At 46.7% G+C, this 17798-nt stretch overlaps 1 protein-coding gene across 1 annotated transcript in view; it reads right to left on the bottom strand.

Moving 5' to 3' along the window:
• Nucleotides 1–4444: 4444 nt before the first annotated feature.
• LOC148143618 (uncharacterized) overlaps nt 4445–17798 on the bottom strand; it is a 97284-nt gene continuing 83930 nt past the window's right edge. Inside the window, exon 5 of the mRNA XM_087975247.1 lies at nt 4445–4606. Coding sequence (XP_087831373.1) covers nt 4445–4606 — 162 coding nt within the window. The remainder of the gene's footprint in view (nt 4607–17798) is intronic.

Raw genomic sequence — 17798 nt, 5'->3', positions numbered from 1 at the left:
ACGCGGACCAGATATTCTTAATTAATCTAGTCCCATTTGCCAGCACTTGGCCCAAATCCCTCTAACCCTTTCTATTCATGTCCCCAACCAAATGTCTTTTAAATTCTGTAATTCTACCAGTCTCCTCCACTTCCTCTGGCAGCTTATTCCATGCACGCACCACACTCTGCATGAAAAGTTTTTCCTTTCGGTCCCTTTTAAATCCTTCCCCTCTCACTCTAAACATATGCCCTCTAGTTCTAACAACATACTGATAAATCATTTCTGATGGAGATGTCAACGTTTCGGGTAGAACCCTTCTTCAGTCCTGAGGGATAATACCTGAAATGCTGACTTCTCCACCTGCTGGTGCTGCCTGCCTTATTGTGCCCAGCCTCCTGTTTGTCTATTTTAGATTACAGCATCTGCAGTTTTTTATTTTGTCTCTAATAAATGGTGGAGCAGATTCGATGGGTCAAAATATCCTAACTTCTGCTATATTGGTCTTGCGGTCGTAGGTTTGTGCGGGTCTTGGGCTCAATGAGCAGCAGCGCCCACTGGAAGCAAGGTTCATAGAAACATAGAGGCACTACAGTGTGGAAACGGGCCCTTCTGCCCAACAAGTTCAGAGCGACCCTTTGAAGAGTAACTCACCCAGACACATTTTCCTACCCTATCACTCTGCACTTACCCCTAACTAATGCACCACACCTGCACATATTTGAACACTATGGGACTATTTAGCTTGGCCAATTCGCCCAAACATGCGCACGTTTGCACTTTGGGAAGACACTGCAACACGCAGAGGAAACCCACGCAGACACAGCGGGGAATTACATGCAAACGCCACACAGACAGTCACCCTGAGGATGGAATTAAATCTGGGTCCCTGGCGCTATGAGGCAGCAGTGCTAACCACTGAGCCACCACCCTCCCTTCTCCCCCCCCACTCCCCCAGTAGAAAACAAAAAAGCCGACCAACTCTCCCACTACCCCCACTGTCAGAAAGGGCAGGAGGATCAGTCCTGGGGGTGACCCTCAGCAGCGTTACCGGCAGAATCTGATTGTTAGGAGCATTGGTGCTTCCGCTGGTGCTTGTTCAAGCTGCAGGACATTGTGAACCTCTGCCCACACTTGGGGCAGGCAAACGGCCTCTCCCCAGTGTGGACCCTCTGTTGCGTCAGTAGAGTGGAGGAGACAGCAAAGCCCTTCCCGCACTCGAGGCAGGAAAACGGCCTCTCCCCAGTGTGGACCCGCTGGTGCGTCAGTAGAGTGGAGGAGACAGCAAAGCCCTTCCCGCACACAGAGCAGCTGAAGGGCCTTTCCCCAGTGTGGACCCGCTGGTGCTTCAACAGGTCGGAAGAGCGTGTAAAGCACTTCCCGCAGACAGAGCAGGTGAATGGCCTCTCGCCGGTGTGGACCCGCTGGTGAGCCAGCAGGTCAGAGGAATCGCTGAAGGCCTTCCCACATTTGGGGCAGGGGAAGGGCTTCTCACCGGTGTAGACCCGCCGGTGAATCACGAGGTGGGAGGAGCGAGTGAACACATTCCCACAATCGGGGCAGCGGAAGGGCCTCTCCCCGTGTGCACCCGCTGGTGCCTGATCAGGGCGGAGGAATCGCTGAAGGCCTTCCCACACTTGAGGCAGCTGAAGGGCCACACCCCTGTGTGAACCCGCAAGTGCCTCAGCCGGGCGGAGGAATCGCTGAAGCTCTTCCTGCACTTAGGGCAGCTGAAGGGCCTCTCCCCAGTGTGCACCCGCCGGTGCCTCAGCAGGGCGGAGGAATCACTGAAGGCCTTCCTGCACTTAGGACAGGAGAATGGCTTCTCCCGGGTGTGACTGCGCCGATGTGTCTCCAGGGCAGACGGGACACGGAAGCCTTTCCCGCAGTCGCCACACTTCCATGGTTTCTCCATGGCCGAAGCTACAGTTGCACACAAACGCGTGTATGTCCCCTCCCTGCCTCGAATTCCTCTTTCCAGGCCAGATAACTGTTTCAGGCTCCACACTCAGTGCGTTGCTGCAACAGTAGGGTCTCTCTTCCAGTCCCACTGATGCTGAAAATGTACTGAAACAGGAACCAATTGGATCATAGTTGAAAATTGTTGCAGTCCCGGTGGATTGAGTGACTCACAAATGCTGGAGAATCAGAGTAGAAAACTGCAGGTCAGGCAGCATCTGAGGAGCAGGAGAGTCAATGGTTCAGGCATCAGCCCTTCATGTGTTGATTTTGAAACTTCATCTTCAGATCAAATAGTCTGAAAAGAGATTACAAAAGTCAACACTGTCAGTCCAGGGTAGAAATTCAGAACATGCAATTCTACTTTCTGCAGAACATTCTTTTGTTTTATTATTCCACAAAACTGAAAGCACCATCCCTCTCTCTCTCTCTCCCCCTCTGTTCTCACTCCATTCTAATTCTCCTGAAATTGCTGATTCAGGATCTGACAGGGACAGAAGAACAAAACAGTCACAACTGACATCTCTCTGAATTTTGGATATCTGCACCTGAAAATTAATATCTTCCACGACATTGGGATACTGTTGAGAGTGAGCAGGTCTGATTTTTGGAAGCAAAAATATAGTGTGTAAATTCAGGATGAACCGGCAATGTAGCTTCTTGGCAACCAATCAGACACAAAATGGTAAACGTGCCCCCACAGGGGAGTTTTAGAATGAGACATCAAGGCTATGACACCAGAGAGAAATTGAACAGACTGGCATGGCAAACCAGAGTCATCTAGATATACAGCACAGAAACAGGTCCTTTGGTCCAATGGTCTATGCTGACCAGATATCCTCACTGAATCTGGTCTCATTTGCCAGCATTTGGCCCATATCCCTCTTCACCCTTCCTATTCATAAACCTATCCAGATGCCTTTTAAATGTGTCATAATTATACCAGCATCTACTACTTCCTCTGGCAGCTCTTTCCTTACACGCGCCGTCTTCTGCATGAATTGCCCCTTCGGTTCCTTTTAAATTCCTCGCCCCCTCCCCGGGCCACCTCACCCTCAATCTTTTACTCTATAGTTCTACACTCCCAGAGAAAAGACCTTGTCTATTAACCCTATCCATTCCTCTCTTGATTTTATAAACAATGGAAGCATCAATGGCTCAGGGCGGGGATGGGGAGGGTGGGGGGGGGGGGGGGGGTGGGAGGCGGGGGAAGTATGCTGAATGTGCTGGAGCCAACGCGTAAGAAGAGGACACAAAACCTTGAAGCTGCAATGAGGAACACTGCATGTGCTGTACTTGTACCTGTTGATTATATTTGTGGGAATCAAGTGCATTTTAAAAATAAAAACAAACAAGATATCTATCCCTCCCCTTTCCCAATCTCCTAATGCTGTCCTGGACACAGAGTGAGAGAATTGGGAGCAGGAGTTGGCCATTTGAGCCTGCACCAACATTGAACACATCATAACTGAATATGAATATACCTACAGCCAGGTGGATAGATTGGGTTTTCTTTCACTGGAGCAGAGGAGATTGAGAGGTGACCTTATAGAGGATTATAATATCATGAAGGGTACAGATGAGGTGAAAGGCAGGTGTCCTTTCCCTAGGGTGGGGCGTTCAAGATTAGGGAGCAAATTTTGAAGGGGAGAGGAGAAAGATTTTAAAAAGATATGAAGAGCTCCATTTCTTTCTCCGGTTTGTGTGTGGAATGGGTGTCCAAAGGGAGTAGTGGATGCATGTAGAGTGACAATGTTTAAAAGACATTTGGAAATGTACATGAACAGGAAAGGTTCGGAGGGATATGGGCCAATCACTGGCAGATGGGACTAGTTGGGTTTGAGAACATAGTCAGCATAGACTAGTTGGTCCGAAGGGTCTGTTTGTGTGCTGTATGACCGTGCAGCTGTTCTGTACTGGTCTTAAAACCATTTTCTTGGAAATCCAAGATGGCGGTGGTTTGAGTGGTCTGCTGTGCTGGGCTCTGTGCCATACCCCCGGCAAGGTGGACTTTTACCCCCTCCCCCCACCTCATTAACCATCCGTAGGAGAAAACAATCGCTAATATAAACTTACTGAACGTCTAGAGCTGCTATAATTGTGGTTTGACAGCTTTAGGACCAGAATGAAAGCAAATGAAGGAAAAGGGCCGACAGGGGTGCAGCAGGTAGGGCTCTCCCCTACTGCATTGGGGGCGCCTGGAGCCATTGCTCAAACTCCCAGGGCAGACCCTTTGGGTTTAATGGGGCAGCAGCAGTTACTCTCGGTGTTTGCCAAACTCTGAGATAAGATTGAAGCAGCGGTGGAACCGCTATCTGCCACACTGGAAAAGCATGGAGCAGGAAATTCAAATGTTGGCCCGAAGAGAATAGGCAGCGGAGGAGAGGACCGTGGCATCAAGACCGTGGCGGAGGTCTCAGGAGGAAGGATCTAAACGCTGGAAGACCAGGTTCGGGTCCTTCAGGAGCAAGTGGACGACCTGGAAAACTAAAGTAGAAGAAATATCTTACAGCTCGTGGGTCTTCTGGAATGTGAGGGAGGCGAAGACTTTATTGGATTCCTGGGGCTGGAGTTGGAGTCGGGCCTGTTGAGTGTGAAGCGGGCCCACCGGATCGAAATGCGCAGGTCCGGGTCGGACCCGCAGCCCCGCGTGGTCCGAGTGCGCCTCCTGCATAAAAGAGAAAAACAGTTAGTGATTGTAACAGCAAGAAGACTGGGAAGAGATCCACAGGCTTTAATGCACAAAGGCTCAAGAATAATATATTTTCAGGACTTCTCGGGAGCCTGGATTAAGAAACGGGCATTTGATGAAGTTAAGAGAAAATTAAGGGATCTGAACAGAAAATATTCTTTGAGGTCCCTGACCGTATTGCGTTTCTCTCATGGAGGGATGGTATATAATTTTGATTCAGCAGAAAAGGCGAAGGACTTTGCAAATTCTCTGAATTAAAGAAATCGAGTCGGGGTGAAGGCGGGAGGGACATCATTACTTTTTTGCCCCTTTTCTTGTGGTTATCGGCTTTATACGTACTGCCTTGACGTAAAACTGGAATTATATAGTATATCAGTCAGTTAGGTATTGTCTGAGGCCATTTCTTTACTGCTGTCCTTTTGTGTTTGGATTGGGGGTGGCTATACCTGCGCTTAAGATGAATGGAGAAGGGGTGTGGGGAGATGGGCAACCATTGTTAACTCTCAGAATGTAAATAACATGTTTTTTTCAATCTGTGAATTGCCTGGAGTTTGGGGCATAGCCTCAGTGGGAAGGAGGCAGGATGGTGGCAATGGTGGGGTTGGGGGGTTGAGGGGGGAGATCTCTACATAATTGGGGGTTATTTGCGCATTTGCTTAAGTTATATGTGGTGGTTAGATTTTTATTTATAGTAGTTTTGAATAGGAGCAGTTTTTAGACTTTATAGAGTTAATGTCTTTGTTGCTCACCACACCTCAGATAAGCTTCCTCCTCTTGGGAAACCACGGGCTGCCCTGGATGACCATGGCTACTGATTCATTCAGGTGGTGCCCCTGGAATGTAAAAGGGAGCCATTCCCCCATTAAAAAGAAAGACGGTGCTGTCAAGCCTCAGGAAGGAAAGGGTGGACACATTTAACTGATAAGGAACATCTGAAACTGCAGCAAGGAGGTTATGATAGGGTATTCTTCTCCTCCTTTAGCTCCAAGTGTAGAGGAGTGGCTATACTGGTAAGAAGGAACCTCCCTTTCCAGGTAATTGAGCAAATTAAGGACAAACATGGACTGTCCGTCATTCTTAAAGCTCTCATACATGGAGAAGAGTATGGCGTCCTGAATGTGTATTGTCCCCCCGGTGCACCCTCTTAAATTTCTAATTGATGCAGTTGCTAAATTAATGAGTCTTGGGGGATGCCGCATGGTCACTGGAGGGGATTTTAAACGCCTAATAGATCCCGAGGTAGACAGGGTGCCAAAGGGCCAGGCAGGTACACCCGCGCAACCTAAGCAGTTGGTGGACATGTGTGAGGAGTTGGGATTAGTGGATGTGTGGAGGCATCTCCACCCTAATGGAAGAGACTTTACTTTCTCTTCCAACCCACACAAGTACCACATCGGAACTGACACTTTTTAATGCCATTGGATTGCTTGGACAGAACATTGGCTTGTGAAATTGGCATTATTGCTGTCTCGGACCATGTGCCAGTGTAATTAGATGGTAAAATCAAGAGTGGTGGAATGGATGCACAGCACTGGTGCATGGACCCATTCCTGTTAAGGGATAGCAAATCTGTTGAGTACATCACAAGAGTTCAGAGCCTTCTGGGATATCAACTCGGGTACGGCCAGTAATCCGGAAATACTGTAGGAGGCCACTAAGGCATCTTTATGAGGCCTGATTATTTTTTATTCAATGACGAGAAGGACGCAGAGGAAGGAGTAACAACAGATGTTGGAGACCCGTCTGCAGATAGCTGAGGAAGTATATTACAATAGGCCTTCACTGGTCAAGCTGCAGCTCTCCGGGCTGCTCCCAACTCATTGCACACACTGGGAAAAAAAAGTCTGCTTTGCTCAACAAAGATTGTTTGATTTTGTAGATAAGCCAGGTAGATATCTGGCCAGAAAGAAAAATGTTTCCCAATCTATTATGTCTGTTAGAGAGAAGGCTGGTACAGTTACCCGTGAGTTAAAGAAGATTGAGGGAATACTTTGCAGGGTTATATCGGTCGGAGGGAGATGAACATGGTGCAGCGAGAATACAGGCCTTTTTTGAGATCCTGCATCTCCCTAGTATAAACGCGGAACAGGTTTCCTGTTGAATGGGCCTATGACGATACAGGAGGTGCAGGATGCAATAAAACATCTCCAAGATGGCAAAGCACTGGGGTCAGATGGATTCCCAAGTGAATTCTATAAGGAATTCATAAATATGTTGGTGGGGATGTATCGCTATTCATATGCACAGGATTATCTTCCGCCCTCTCTTAGGAAGGCTAATATCTCCCTCATTTTAAAGGAGGGGAAAGAGCCCGAAGAATGTGCTTCATACAGACCCATTTCACTGTTGAATGTAGATTTTAAAATTCTACCCAAGACGCTGACCCTGAGGTTGGAAAAGGTGTTGTTCTGTATTGTGAAAGAAGATCAGATGGGTTTTGTTAAGGGCCGTAGCTCCTCCAACAATATCAGGAGGGTACTGAACATGGTGCAGGTATGCCAGCAAAGGTTGATCCTGGGTTCGGTGACCTCCCTAGATGCAGAAAAGGCATTTGACCAGATAGAATGGCTGTACCTGCTTGGGGTCCTCAAGCGCTTTGGTCTGGGTACAACCTTTGCTAGGTGGGTGGTGGTGTTGTATAATGATCCTAAAGCAGCAGTCATCACAAATGGCACTAAGTCAGATAACTTTAATACTGGGAGAGGTAGTCAACAGGGGCGTCCTCTTTCACCACTGCTATTTACCTTGCCAATTGAGCCATTAGCTGAAGCTACCAGGAGGATTCCTGAAATAGTGGCGCCAGGAGTGGGAATGGGGGAACATAAGATTACCCTATATGCTGATGATGTCCTTTTGTTCTTGGCCAATCTGGAGGAGTCCGTTCCTCGATTGATTCGAACAATTAATTTATTTGGGTGGGTGGGGGGAGAGAATTAGTGGAGGTGCCTGATCTGAAGGATGGAATGCAGTTCCTGTTTAGATGGTCGTCAAAAGAGTTTTTGCATTTGGGAATTTTTATTACTCCTGCCTTCCACCAGCTGTAAAAAGCTAACTATGTACAATTACTGGAGAGGATAAAGCAGGATTTGCAGCGATGGGACGGATTACCGTTTTCATGGTTAGGCCGAATAGCTCTGATTAAAATGAATGTTCTTCCTCGCCTATTGTACCCCATGAGAATGCTCCTGTTGTTGCTACCCAGATGAGTATTACTGAGGCTCAATGGTTGGCTCGGTTCTTTTATTTGGTGTCGCAGCCGCCCCCTAATTAAGTTTATCAAATTGCAGCTCTCACAGGATGAGGAGGAATGGACCTTTTGGACTTGAAGAGATATCAAATCTGCGCTTTCTTAGCATATGTGTGTGACTGGGCATGAGGGGACTCGGGGTCGATTTTGCTTGACGTTGAAGCATTGCAGTTGAGATGTCCCCTACTTAATCTATTATTCATTGATAATATGAAATCCGAGACTGAGCAGTGTAAGAGTACAATCATTTTAAATACAGTGAAATCCTGGAGGATAATGAGGCAAGACAAGGGCAATTGGCTGATGACCTCACTGATTACCCCACTGGTGGCAGCCCAAGTATTTAAACCTGGGGCAATGGACTCCGGCTTTCAGTCCTGGGAGAATAAGGGAATCTTCTGTCTGAGAGATTTATTCGAGGGTTAGGTCTTGATGTCATTTAGCCAGCTAAGTCAGAAATATGCATTGTCTAATAGGGACCTTTTCCGGTACTTTCAGCTAAGGGATTATATACAGAGGAATAACACGCTTCTGGCTCAGCATTACAGGTCAAATGTGGAGTAAAGAGTACTCTGTGTACAGGTGCTCTTTCAGTTAGTCCGTTGTATCATTTACAGAAGGGACGTACCTTAGGGGATGTGGAGGGACTCTCTAGGATGTGGAATCGGGAGCTAGGATAGGATATTTCATTAGAAGTATGGCAAGATATATGGGAAAATGTAAGGAAAATTTCAATATGTAACAAAGCACAGGGCATGCAATTGAAGATTTTACACAGGGCTTATGTGGCGCTAGAGAGGCGAGCTAAGTTCAAGATAGGCACATCACCAGGGTGTCCCAAATGTAAAATTAGTATAGGCACTCACACACTGCTATTGGTCATGTTGCAAGATCCAGAGATACTGGAGTGCTATAGTGAGGGAGCTGAAGGACATCCTGGGGGATTGAAGTTAATGTGAATCCGGTATTTCTTCTTCTGGGGTTGCCAAATTTGCCTTCTCTTGGAGAACACAGGAACAGACTGTGTAACATTCTTAAGCACTGTGCAAGGAAGAACATTTTAATTAATTGGATGTTGGAAAAACCCCCAGGGCTTATGGGGTGGCATATGCTGGTGATGGAACATCCCCCCCAAGATGACCTCACAAATATGGTGCACCACAAAATAGTAGTTTTACAAGACTTAGCGGCCCTTTCCAAATTATATTGATGCAGACTGATCAGCAGTATTAATTAGAGCTGTGATATAATTAATACTGCTGATCAAGTGGGAATCAGTCCGGGCGCTCATGGGCCCTGGGAGGGCAAGGCTGGGTGAAAGGAATACGGGTGCAATAACTGGTGCTCCCATGGATGGGAGCCTTAATGGAGATGTGGTGAGTGAAATAGAATAAAGTAATGTGATAGAATTCAAATTAACTTAAATTATGTTTAATTTTATTTTTATTCAATTTGATTGTAGTTTAGTTTAAGCTAAGTTTGTTCTAGTAGAATAATAGGTAGCTCATTATTAATAGTATCATAATATGACATTGTTGTACTGCTATTTTTCTGTATTTTGGTATTGTTCTTTTTTGTATATAGAGGTGCTGTGAGAGATTTGAAAACGTTTCTAATAATTATTTTTTTTAAATTCTTGCCTTCCCCATAACTATTTTTGACATTCAAAAGTCAGATGAACTCAGCTTTGAATATATTCAAGATGTCCCAAACTACAGGAAGGCATCCCCACTTTTAACTAATTTCCGCTTGCTAATATACCACTTGCCTTGCTGATTGCTTGCTGCACCTATGTGACAACTGGCATTGACTGGAGTAGAAAGCCTGAGCAGAAGGTATCTGAGGCACGTTTGTACATCCACACATCATTCCTGATGAAGGGCTTTTGCCCAAAACGTTGACTGTTCTGCACCTCGGATGCTGTCTGACCAGCTGTGCTTTTCCAGCGCCACAATTTTCGACTCTGATTTCCGGTATCTGCAGTCCTCACTTACTCCACATCCCAATATATCACCATTTAAACAATTTACCTCCTTTCTGTTTTTATTTCATAGGAAAGGCTATAACTTCACACTGCGTTACTACGTTTACCATGTGTTTGCCAATTAAGACACATACCTGAACCAACTTTGCTGCAAGTCAAGAACTGAACACCAGAGTGAAAAAATAAAATGGAAAAGGGGTGAGAAGAGTGTGTTGTACTCACAGATGTTGGACAGAGGAAAGAAGTTGCAGTCTGGGATGAAGTTAAATCTTCATTCATAGAGAGAGGAGCAGCAACACCTTCACAAGCGCATTGTCCAACTTCCGCATTCAGACAATTTGGGGGAGGCTCTCAATGGCAGGAGGACCACACTCCTTCCGGTCCTTCAGAGCTTCCCATTGGGCGATCAGAAGAATGTTGCGCGCCATTTCCGCTGACAGCAAAGAGCATTCGTCGTATTTTGCTGACACCAGCGTATATGCGCAATGCTTCCTGACACCGAGAAGCATGCGCAGTATGGCCAGTGGAGATGCTGGTCCAACTGCCAATCGGAGAGAAAAAAAGGCTGGAGCCACACTTCTTTTGTTTTCCTGGGGCTCAACAGTTTATTCCTTTTGCATTTTGTCTGGCTGCTCAATTTTTGAATGTCTTTTCCCCAGGGTAGAGGAAATTCAAAACTGGAGGGGCATAGGTTTAGGGTGAGAGGGGAAAGGTTTAAATGGGACCGAACTGGTAACATTTTCATGCAGAACGTGGTATATGTATGGAATGAGCTGCCAGAGACAGTGGTCGAGTCTGGAACAATTACAACATTTAAAAGGCATCTGGATGGGTATATGAATAGGAAGGGTTGAGAGAGATATGGGTCAAATGGTGGCAAATGGATCACCGGATTAATTTAGAATATGTGGTTGGCATGCACCGACAGGTTTGTTTCCCTGCTCTGCAACTCTATGACTCTATTACTACTTAATCTGAACCAACTTCACAAGATGAGGAATTGGCCATTCCACCCTTACAGCCTGTCCTCAACTGTGGCCTAATTGCACAGATTTCAATGCAAGTTTCAGAAAAATGTCTGGAGCTTTTTTAAAAAATAATTGAATTTGCTTTCAACCTTTACTGATGTTTTTGAAAATATCATTTTAGCGATTCTCAATGTTAAAGATCAGCCATTTCTCACACCACACCCTCCCATCTCCCAAGTAGAGTCATCACCATCCGCGCTCTCTCGATCCTTAGATGGGCTGATACAAGAAAGGATGAGGGTGGGGGTGCAAGTAGAGAAATTGGACGGGAAACAGAGGCTAGGGGGAAGAGAGAGAGAGAAATGGACACGGGGACAGAGCATTGGAGTTAGAGAAAACCTGGGGGTTCACAGGGTGGGGGGCAAAGCGTTTGTCAGAGAGCGAGAGAATGGGGGTGCAGAGTGTGGGGAGAGAGAGTGGACGTGGGTCAGTGGGTGGGGAGAGAATGGAAGGGGGGCAGAGGGTGGGGAGAAAGAGAGCAACAATGAGTGTTAGGAGAGGGTGGGGGGAGAGAGAGGGAATGGATGGAGAGCAGAGGATGGGGGAAGAGAGAGAATGGAGAGGGGCAGAGAGTGGGAGGAGAGAGAGAATGAATGTGGGGAGAGGGACTGAATGGAGGAAAGCAGAGGGTGGACGAGAGACTGGACTGGACAGGGGGCAGAGGGTATGGAGATAGAATGGACGGAGGTGCAGAGGGTGGCGTGTGTGACGGGGGGGAGCTGGGATAGCGAGAGAGAATAGACAGGAGGCGCTGTGGGCATGATTGGATCTTGATTGAATGGGGAGTTGGTGAATGCGTTCCACCCACTCCCACATCCCCTTCTTTGCACATGCGCAGTGCAGATTTTTGTGAAAGACGCGAGAGAGAATCTGGAGCGTGAACGCAATTACCCTCAGATCCTGGCATCAGCAAACCACTGCCTTTCTGTTTTAAAAAGTAAATAAAGATGTGGGCAATATACTGGGAACGGCAAGAAGTGACTAAGAAACTGAACCGAGAGTCAGCGCTTTCCGGTGAGGGGAGCTGGGCAAAAACAGGAGGATGGAAGGATGAATTCGAGTTGGAATCCATTGAAAGGTGGAGGAAATGGGAGACAGAGATTTCGGGTAGGAGATAGGGAAGGCTGCTCGGTACAAACTAGAATTCTCTTATACTATTTCCTGCCCTGCACTGACAGCAATGATCTGTTTTCTCAAGGTATTAGCAGAGGAGGATTTGCTGTTCAGGCGTGCACAAGAAATTTACTCAGGGCCTGAATATCAGCAGCGTTTGAATCCAGGAGGGGAAATTATTTCGAACATCAACGTGACTTGAGAAGCCCCGTGATTATACGCAGCCTGCGTGGGAGTGTTCCAGGGTTCTGGCTGTGCAGAGAACTTTAACTCTGCAGCGAAATGTGGACTAGTGTTCTCGCCGTAGACGAGCCCTTCTTTGGATCGTTGAAGCTGCTGAGACGCAATGACCCCTGCACCGTGGAAACTCTGTGGAAGCAAATTCAATTCCCCAAACGGGCTGGAGTGTCACCAGGACTGGCATGAAGCCAATCGATTCCTTCAATCCAAGACTGTAGGTGGTGCGGCAGCAGCTGCTTCACAGTGCCAGGGAGTTGAGTTCGAGGCCACCCTCAGGGTGATTGTCTGTGTGGAGTTTGCACTTTTCTACCACCCTCCCCCTCCCCCCATCTCTTGGTGCTCTGGTTTCCTCCCAAGATGTGCAGCTTAGAGTGGATTGGGTGTTCTAAATTCAGGGATTAGCTGCGGAGGTTATTGAGTGGGATGCTCTGAGGGGGGGTCAATGTGCATTGTTGGGCCAGAGGGCCTATTTTCACAGTATAGGGGGTTTGATGATTCCCCCAACGTGTCTGCAGCCTGGCTTCCAGCTGCATCTCTCTGAGGCGAAGGTCCTCCAACATGTGTTTTCCCTAGTTTCCAGCACCCAGAACCTCCCACCTTCTGCAAATCGAAAGACAAGTCCCACCCTGCCCTCTACAATGTGTGCTATGTAACTGCTTATTCAGTTTTAGTGGCCCAGCAGAGGCTGGTAGCCAAGTTCGGAACACATGAGGATGGCATCAACCAGGACCTTGGATTCATGTCACATGACAGGTAACCCCACTTCACTGTCACTCGCTCTCACACCCACACAAAGCACACACTCTCACATTCACACAGATCCCTCTCAGACACACACACATATACACCCTCTCACAGGCTGATACTCTATCACTCGCACACTTTATCAAGCACGCACACACTCACCTATACTCTCATGCATGCGCACTTACATATAAGCCTTTGGTGTGATTTTGTATTTGCAGATACATTGTGCGCTTTTTGAGCCAAATACAATCTACAGGCAGTTAATCCATGTGAGATTTTATAAATTCCTACTTTGGAAATAGAACCAGTCTCACTCAAGATTGGGATACAGACCTTAAGTTGTCTCGAGAATGTGTCTTCAAACAAGTTCTGGGATTTACATATTAATGAACCAAAACCTGCAACCCATTCTAAAAGATGAAAGACTTCACAACAATCTAAGTTGTTCTATATCATTTCTGTTGCATGAAACTGCGATCTTTTGCTATAAATTCTCCTATGATCCTTCTCCACAAACACCTGATGAAGGAGCAGTGTTCCGGAAGTTCGTGCTTCCAGATAAACATGTTGGAGTATAACCTGGTGTTGTATGATTTTTAACTTTGTTTCTTGTGAATACATCCCACACTTCCCGGTGCTGCCAGTAAACCTTACAATGTCGATGAAACGATGCAATACCTGCAGAGATGAAAAACTTACAATTTCTAACAATATTAGCTACTCATTCACTGCTCCTTCTGATACACGATATTGGAAACTTAGTGCAAGAGGTTGAAAGAAATGAGCAGTTTTAAAACAAAAACCTATTGGATCTCATAGCTTTCATTGACAGTCTGAGACTGGGGTTAAGTTCAAGTAACCTTTATTGCCACCCAACTTTGTTACAGCTTCAGATTTCCCCAGCAAAAAAAAAGTGTATGAAAAGAAGCATTTTTTTAAACAGCTCAAAGCTCACACACTCCTCCCAACTCCACTTCCTTTACTGTTGGTCAGCACCAAGTTGTCCCTTTATAATTGGATTCTTGGTACAGCCTTAAGCTGAAGGAAGTATTGCCTCACTCAGCAATTTCCACCCACACACTGTATCCATTTAAGTTATTCCCACTCATTTGACATGGTGGGGGGACAGTCAAGAGTCAACTATGCTGCTGTGGGTCTGGAGTCAGGTGTACGCCAGACCGGATAAAGGATGCAGTTGAGATGACTGAGTGAATCCTTTCCCACAATGGCAGTTTCCTTTCCTAAAAGGAACATGAGTGAATTAGATGGCAGTTTCTCCCCCCCAAAAATAGTTTCATTATTAGATTCAGAACTCCAAATTTCTGACCGAATTCCAATCCCACCATCTGCCTCGGCTGGATTCAAACCCCGGGAATCCCCGGAACTGAGTTGATCGTCCAGTCGATAATGGCACTCGGCCGTCACCACTTCAATCCCTCTGCAATGGCATGTGAACTCAATAGACAATAGGTGCAGGAGTAGGCCATTCTGCCCTTCGGGCCTGCACCACCATTCATTATGATTATGGCAGATCATCCGCAATCAGTATCCTGTTCCTGCCTTATCTCCATAACCCTTGATTCCACTATCCTTGCTAGCTCTATCCAACTCTTTCTTAAACGAATCCAGAGACTGGGCCTCCACTGTCTCCTGGGGCAGAGCATTCAACACACCCACCACTCTCTGGGTGAAGAAGTTTCTCCTCATCTCTGTCCTAAATGGCCTACCCCTTATTTTTAAGCTGTGTCCTCTGGTTCGGCACTCACCCATCAGCAGAAACATATTTCCTGCCTCCAGAGTGTCCAATCCTTTAATAATCTTATACGTCTCAATCAGATCCCCTCTCAATCTTCTAAACTCAAGGGTATACAACCCCTGTCGCTCCAACCTTTCAACATAAGATAGTCCCACCATTCAAGGAATTGATCTCATGAACCTACGCTGCACTCTCTCAATAGCCAGAATGTCTTTCCTCAAATTTGGAGACCAGAACTGGACACAATATTCCAGGCCAGCATGCTATTAGCTTTCTTCACTACCTGCTGTACCTGCATGCTTGCCTTCATTGACTGGTGTACAAGAACACCCAGATCTCTTTGTACTGCCCCTTTACCTAACTTGACTCCATTTAGGTAGTAATCTGCCTTCCTGTTCTTGCCACCAAAGTGGATAACCATACATTTATCCACATTAAACTGCATCTGCCATGCATCTGTCCACTCACCTAACCTGTCCAGGTCACCCTGTAATCTCCTAACATGCTCCTCACGTTTCACGCTGCCACCCAGCTTTGTATCATCAGCAAATTTGCTAATATTACTATTAATACCATCTTCTATATCATTAATATATATTGTAAAAAGCTGCGGTCCCAGCACTGATCCCTGCGGTACCCCACTGGTCACCGCCTGCCATTCTGAAAGCGAGCTGCTTATCACTACTCTTTGTTTCCTGTCAGCCAACCAATTTTCAATCCAAGTCAGTACTTTGCCCCCAATACCATGCGCCCTAATTTTGCTCACTAACCTCCTGTGTGGGACTTTATCAAAAGCTTTCTGAAAGTCCAGGTACACGACATCCACTGGATCTCCCTTGTCCATCTTCAGAGTTACATCCTCAAAAGATTCCAGAACTCGCTGGTGGCTCCGCAGGTGGGAGGAGCAGGTGAAGCCCTTTCCACACTGAGAGCAGATTAACGCCCTCTCCATGATATGGACCCTTGGGTAGATTACAGTGTAGATGTCTGAGTGAACCCCTTCCCGCACACAGAGCATGTGAATGGCCTCTCCCTGGTGTGGATCGGCTGGTGCCTCCACAAGTTGCCCACATGACTGAAGCTCTTCTCGCACTTAAGGCAGGTGAATGGCGCCTCTCCGATGTGGACCTGCTGGTGGGTCAGCAGGGTGTAAGAATCGACAAATCCCTTCCTGCACTCAGAGCAGGTGAATGGCCTCTCCCCCAGGTGAACCCGCTGGCGATTCGGGAGGTGGGATACATCGATGAATCGCTGCCCACACAGAGAGCAGGAGAACGGCCTCTCCCTACTGTGAACCTGCTGGTGTGTCTACAGGTGGGACGACTGAATGAATCCCTTCCCACAATGGCGGCACATGAATAGCCTCTCCCTAGTGTGAACTCGCTGGTGTGTCTGTAGGCAGCACAGCCAACTGAATCCCTTCCCGCATACTGAGCAGGAGAACGGCGTCTTCCCAGTGAGAACGCATCTGTGGGTGTCTAGCCACAATGGGGAAGGGAACCCATTCCCACAGTCCCCACATTTCCCTGGTTTCCCCATGAGGGGAGCATTCTTTGTGTCGCGCTGGATTTGAAATTAAAAACAGAATGGATACATAGTCTCTCCCCACTATGAGGGGTGAGATTTTGATCCCCCAAGCTGAGTAAATTGTTTGACGCATTTTTCACAGACAGCGTACTGAATCTGTCTCACTCGGGTGTCTCAATATTATTCCTGCCACACCAGTGTTCAAAATCTCTCACACAGACAAAAGCAAACATTTCTTCTCGAATTGAATGGCTGCTGATATTCAAGCTCCAATGATTCAAGTGGCTCTGTCAGAAGATGATGTATCATTTGTTTTCAGATTTCTTTCTGCATGTCGTCCTCCAAAAAGAATCACAAATTGAGTGATCACTGTCAGTACTGTTAAATGAACATAACATCGGTGGCAATTCCTGTAGATTGCTAGATGAGTGCTGACCATATATTATGCAGGACGCAGAAAACCCTCATGCAACATGATAGCCTTAAGTGTGTATGGAGGACAACTTAATTTAGATCGCAATAACCTGGAACAAGCTGTTGACAAAGGTGCTGGAAATGGAGCTGAATCAAGAATATGATAATGAAATGTCAAGGCTGCTTGGGAAAAGAAAGCCAGTGAAGTTACTGAATGACTTCCTGCTGTCCTAGTAAATAAAAAAGAGACAAGAGATATAGAACGTAACTCTATTACTGCATTAGAAGGTGAAAAATCATAGTCACAAAGTTTTTATAACAGCCAATAATATCAGATATACACCATATGAAGCAACAGATGTCGCCATTTGAAATCAATGTGCCAATTCCTTAAATACTGCTCAGTTCCATGAGAAACTACCCTTATAATTCTGAACATGAGGAAAGAAGTAAACCTTTTCCAGGGTGCAAACTCTCTACGTGCCAAACTGAGGGAATACACAAGGAAAATACCTTTGAGAGGGACAGAGAGCATCTGAGCACCTTTGGAGAGCCTGCTCCCTCCATGGAGTCACTCCAGTTGCTACAAGTGAACAGTCTCCACCCCACACCACACCCCGCCACGCCTCTCTCTCCCCCTCCTCCCAGGATGAGGAATGGAAAGGGAGAGACCTTGCTTTGCTCCCAGATATTACCCAGAGGGAGGGAGTTTCACTCTGAAATTGACAGGGCTACCTCCACGTTGTGACGTCCACAATGGGGTGGGGGAGGGGGGGGGGGGGGGGAGCGCACTGCTCCTGCGCTGCCCTGCAGCTGAGGCACATGGGGAGGGGAGGACACTTTGCAAACTCCTTTCGCTCTTCTCCACGTCAATGCGGTTTGAGTTCAAGCAAAGCACGGGGTTTAATTTTCGCTTTACACTCTCAGAAGACGCCCACCTCTGTGAATCCAACACTTTACTCCTCCCTCCACTCCATGGAAATATCGATTTGAGAGACTCCAGAGTTGGAGTTGCTACCATACCTATTGTAGGGGGTTTGGTAGAAGCTGTTGATTTTAATGAACCATTTCAATTCAACTTCATCCTTGCCATTCAAATACTAATTTTACAC

This window comes from Chiloscyllium plagiosum, unplaced genomic scaffold, assembly GCF_037043375.1.
Source record: "Chiloscyllium plagiosum isolate Xiang-an unplaced genomic scaffold, Cpla_swu_hap1 HiC_scaffold_27, whole genome shotgun sequence".
In the NCBI taxonomy this organism is placed as follows: Eukaryota; Metazoa; Chordata; class Chondrichthyes; order Orectolobiformes; family Hemiscylliidae; genus Chiloscyllium; species Chiloscyllium plagiosum.
This window is presented reverse-complemented; position numbering and strand designations above follow the sequence as displayed.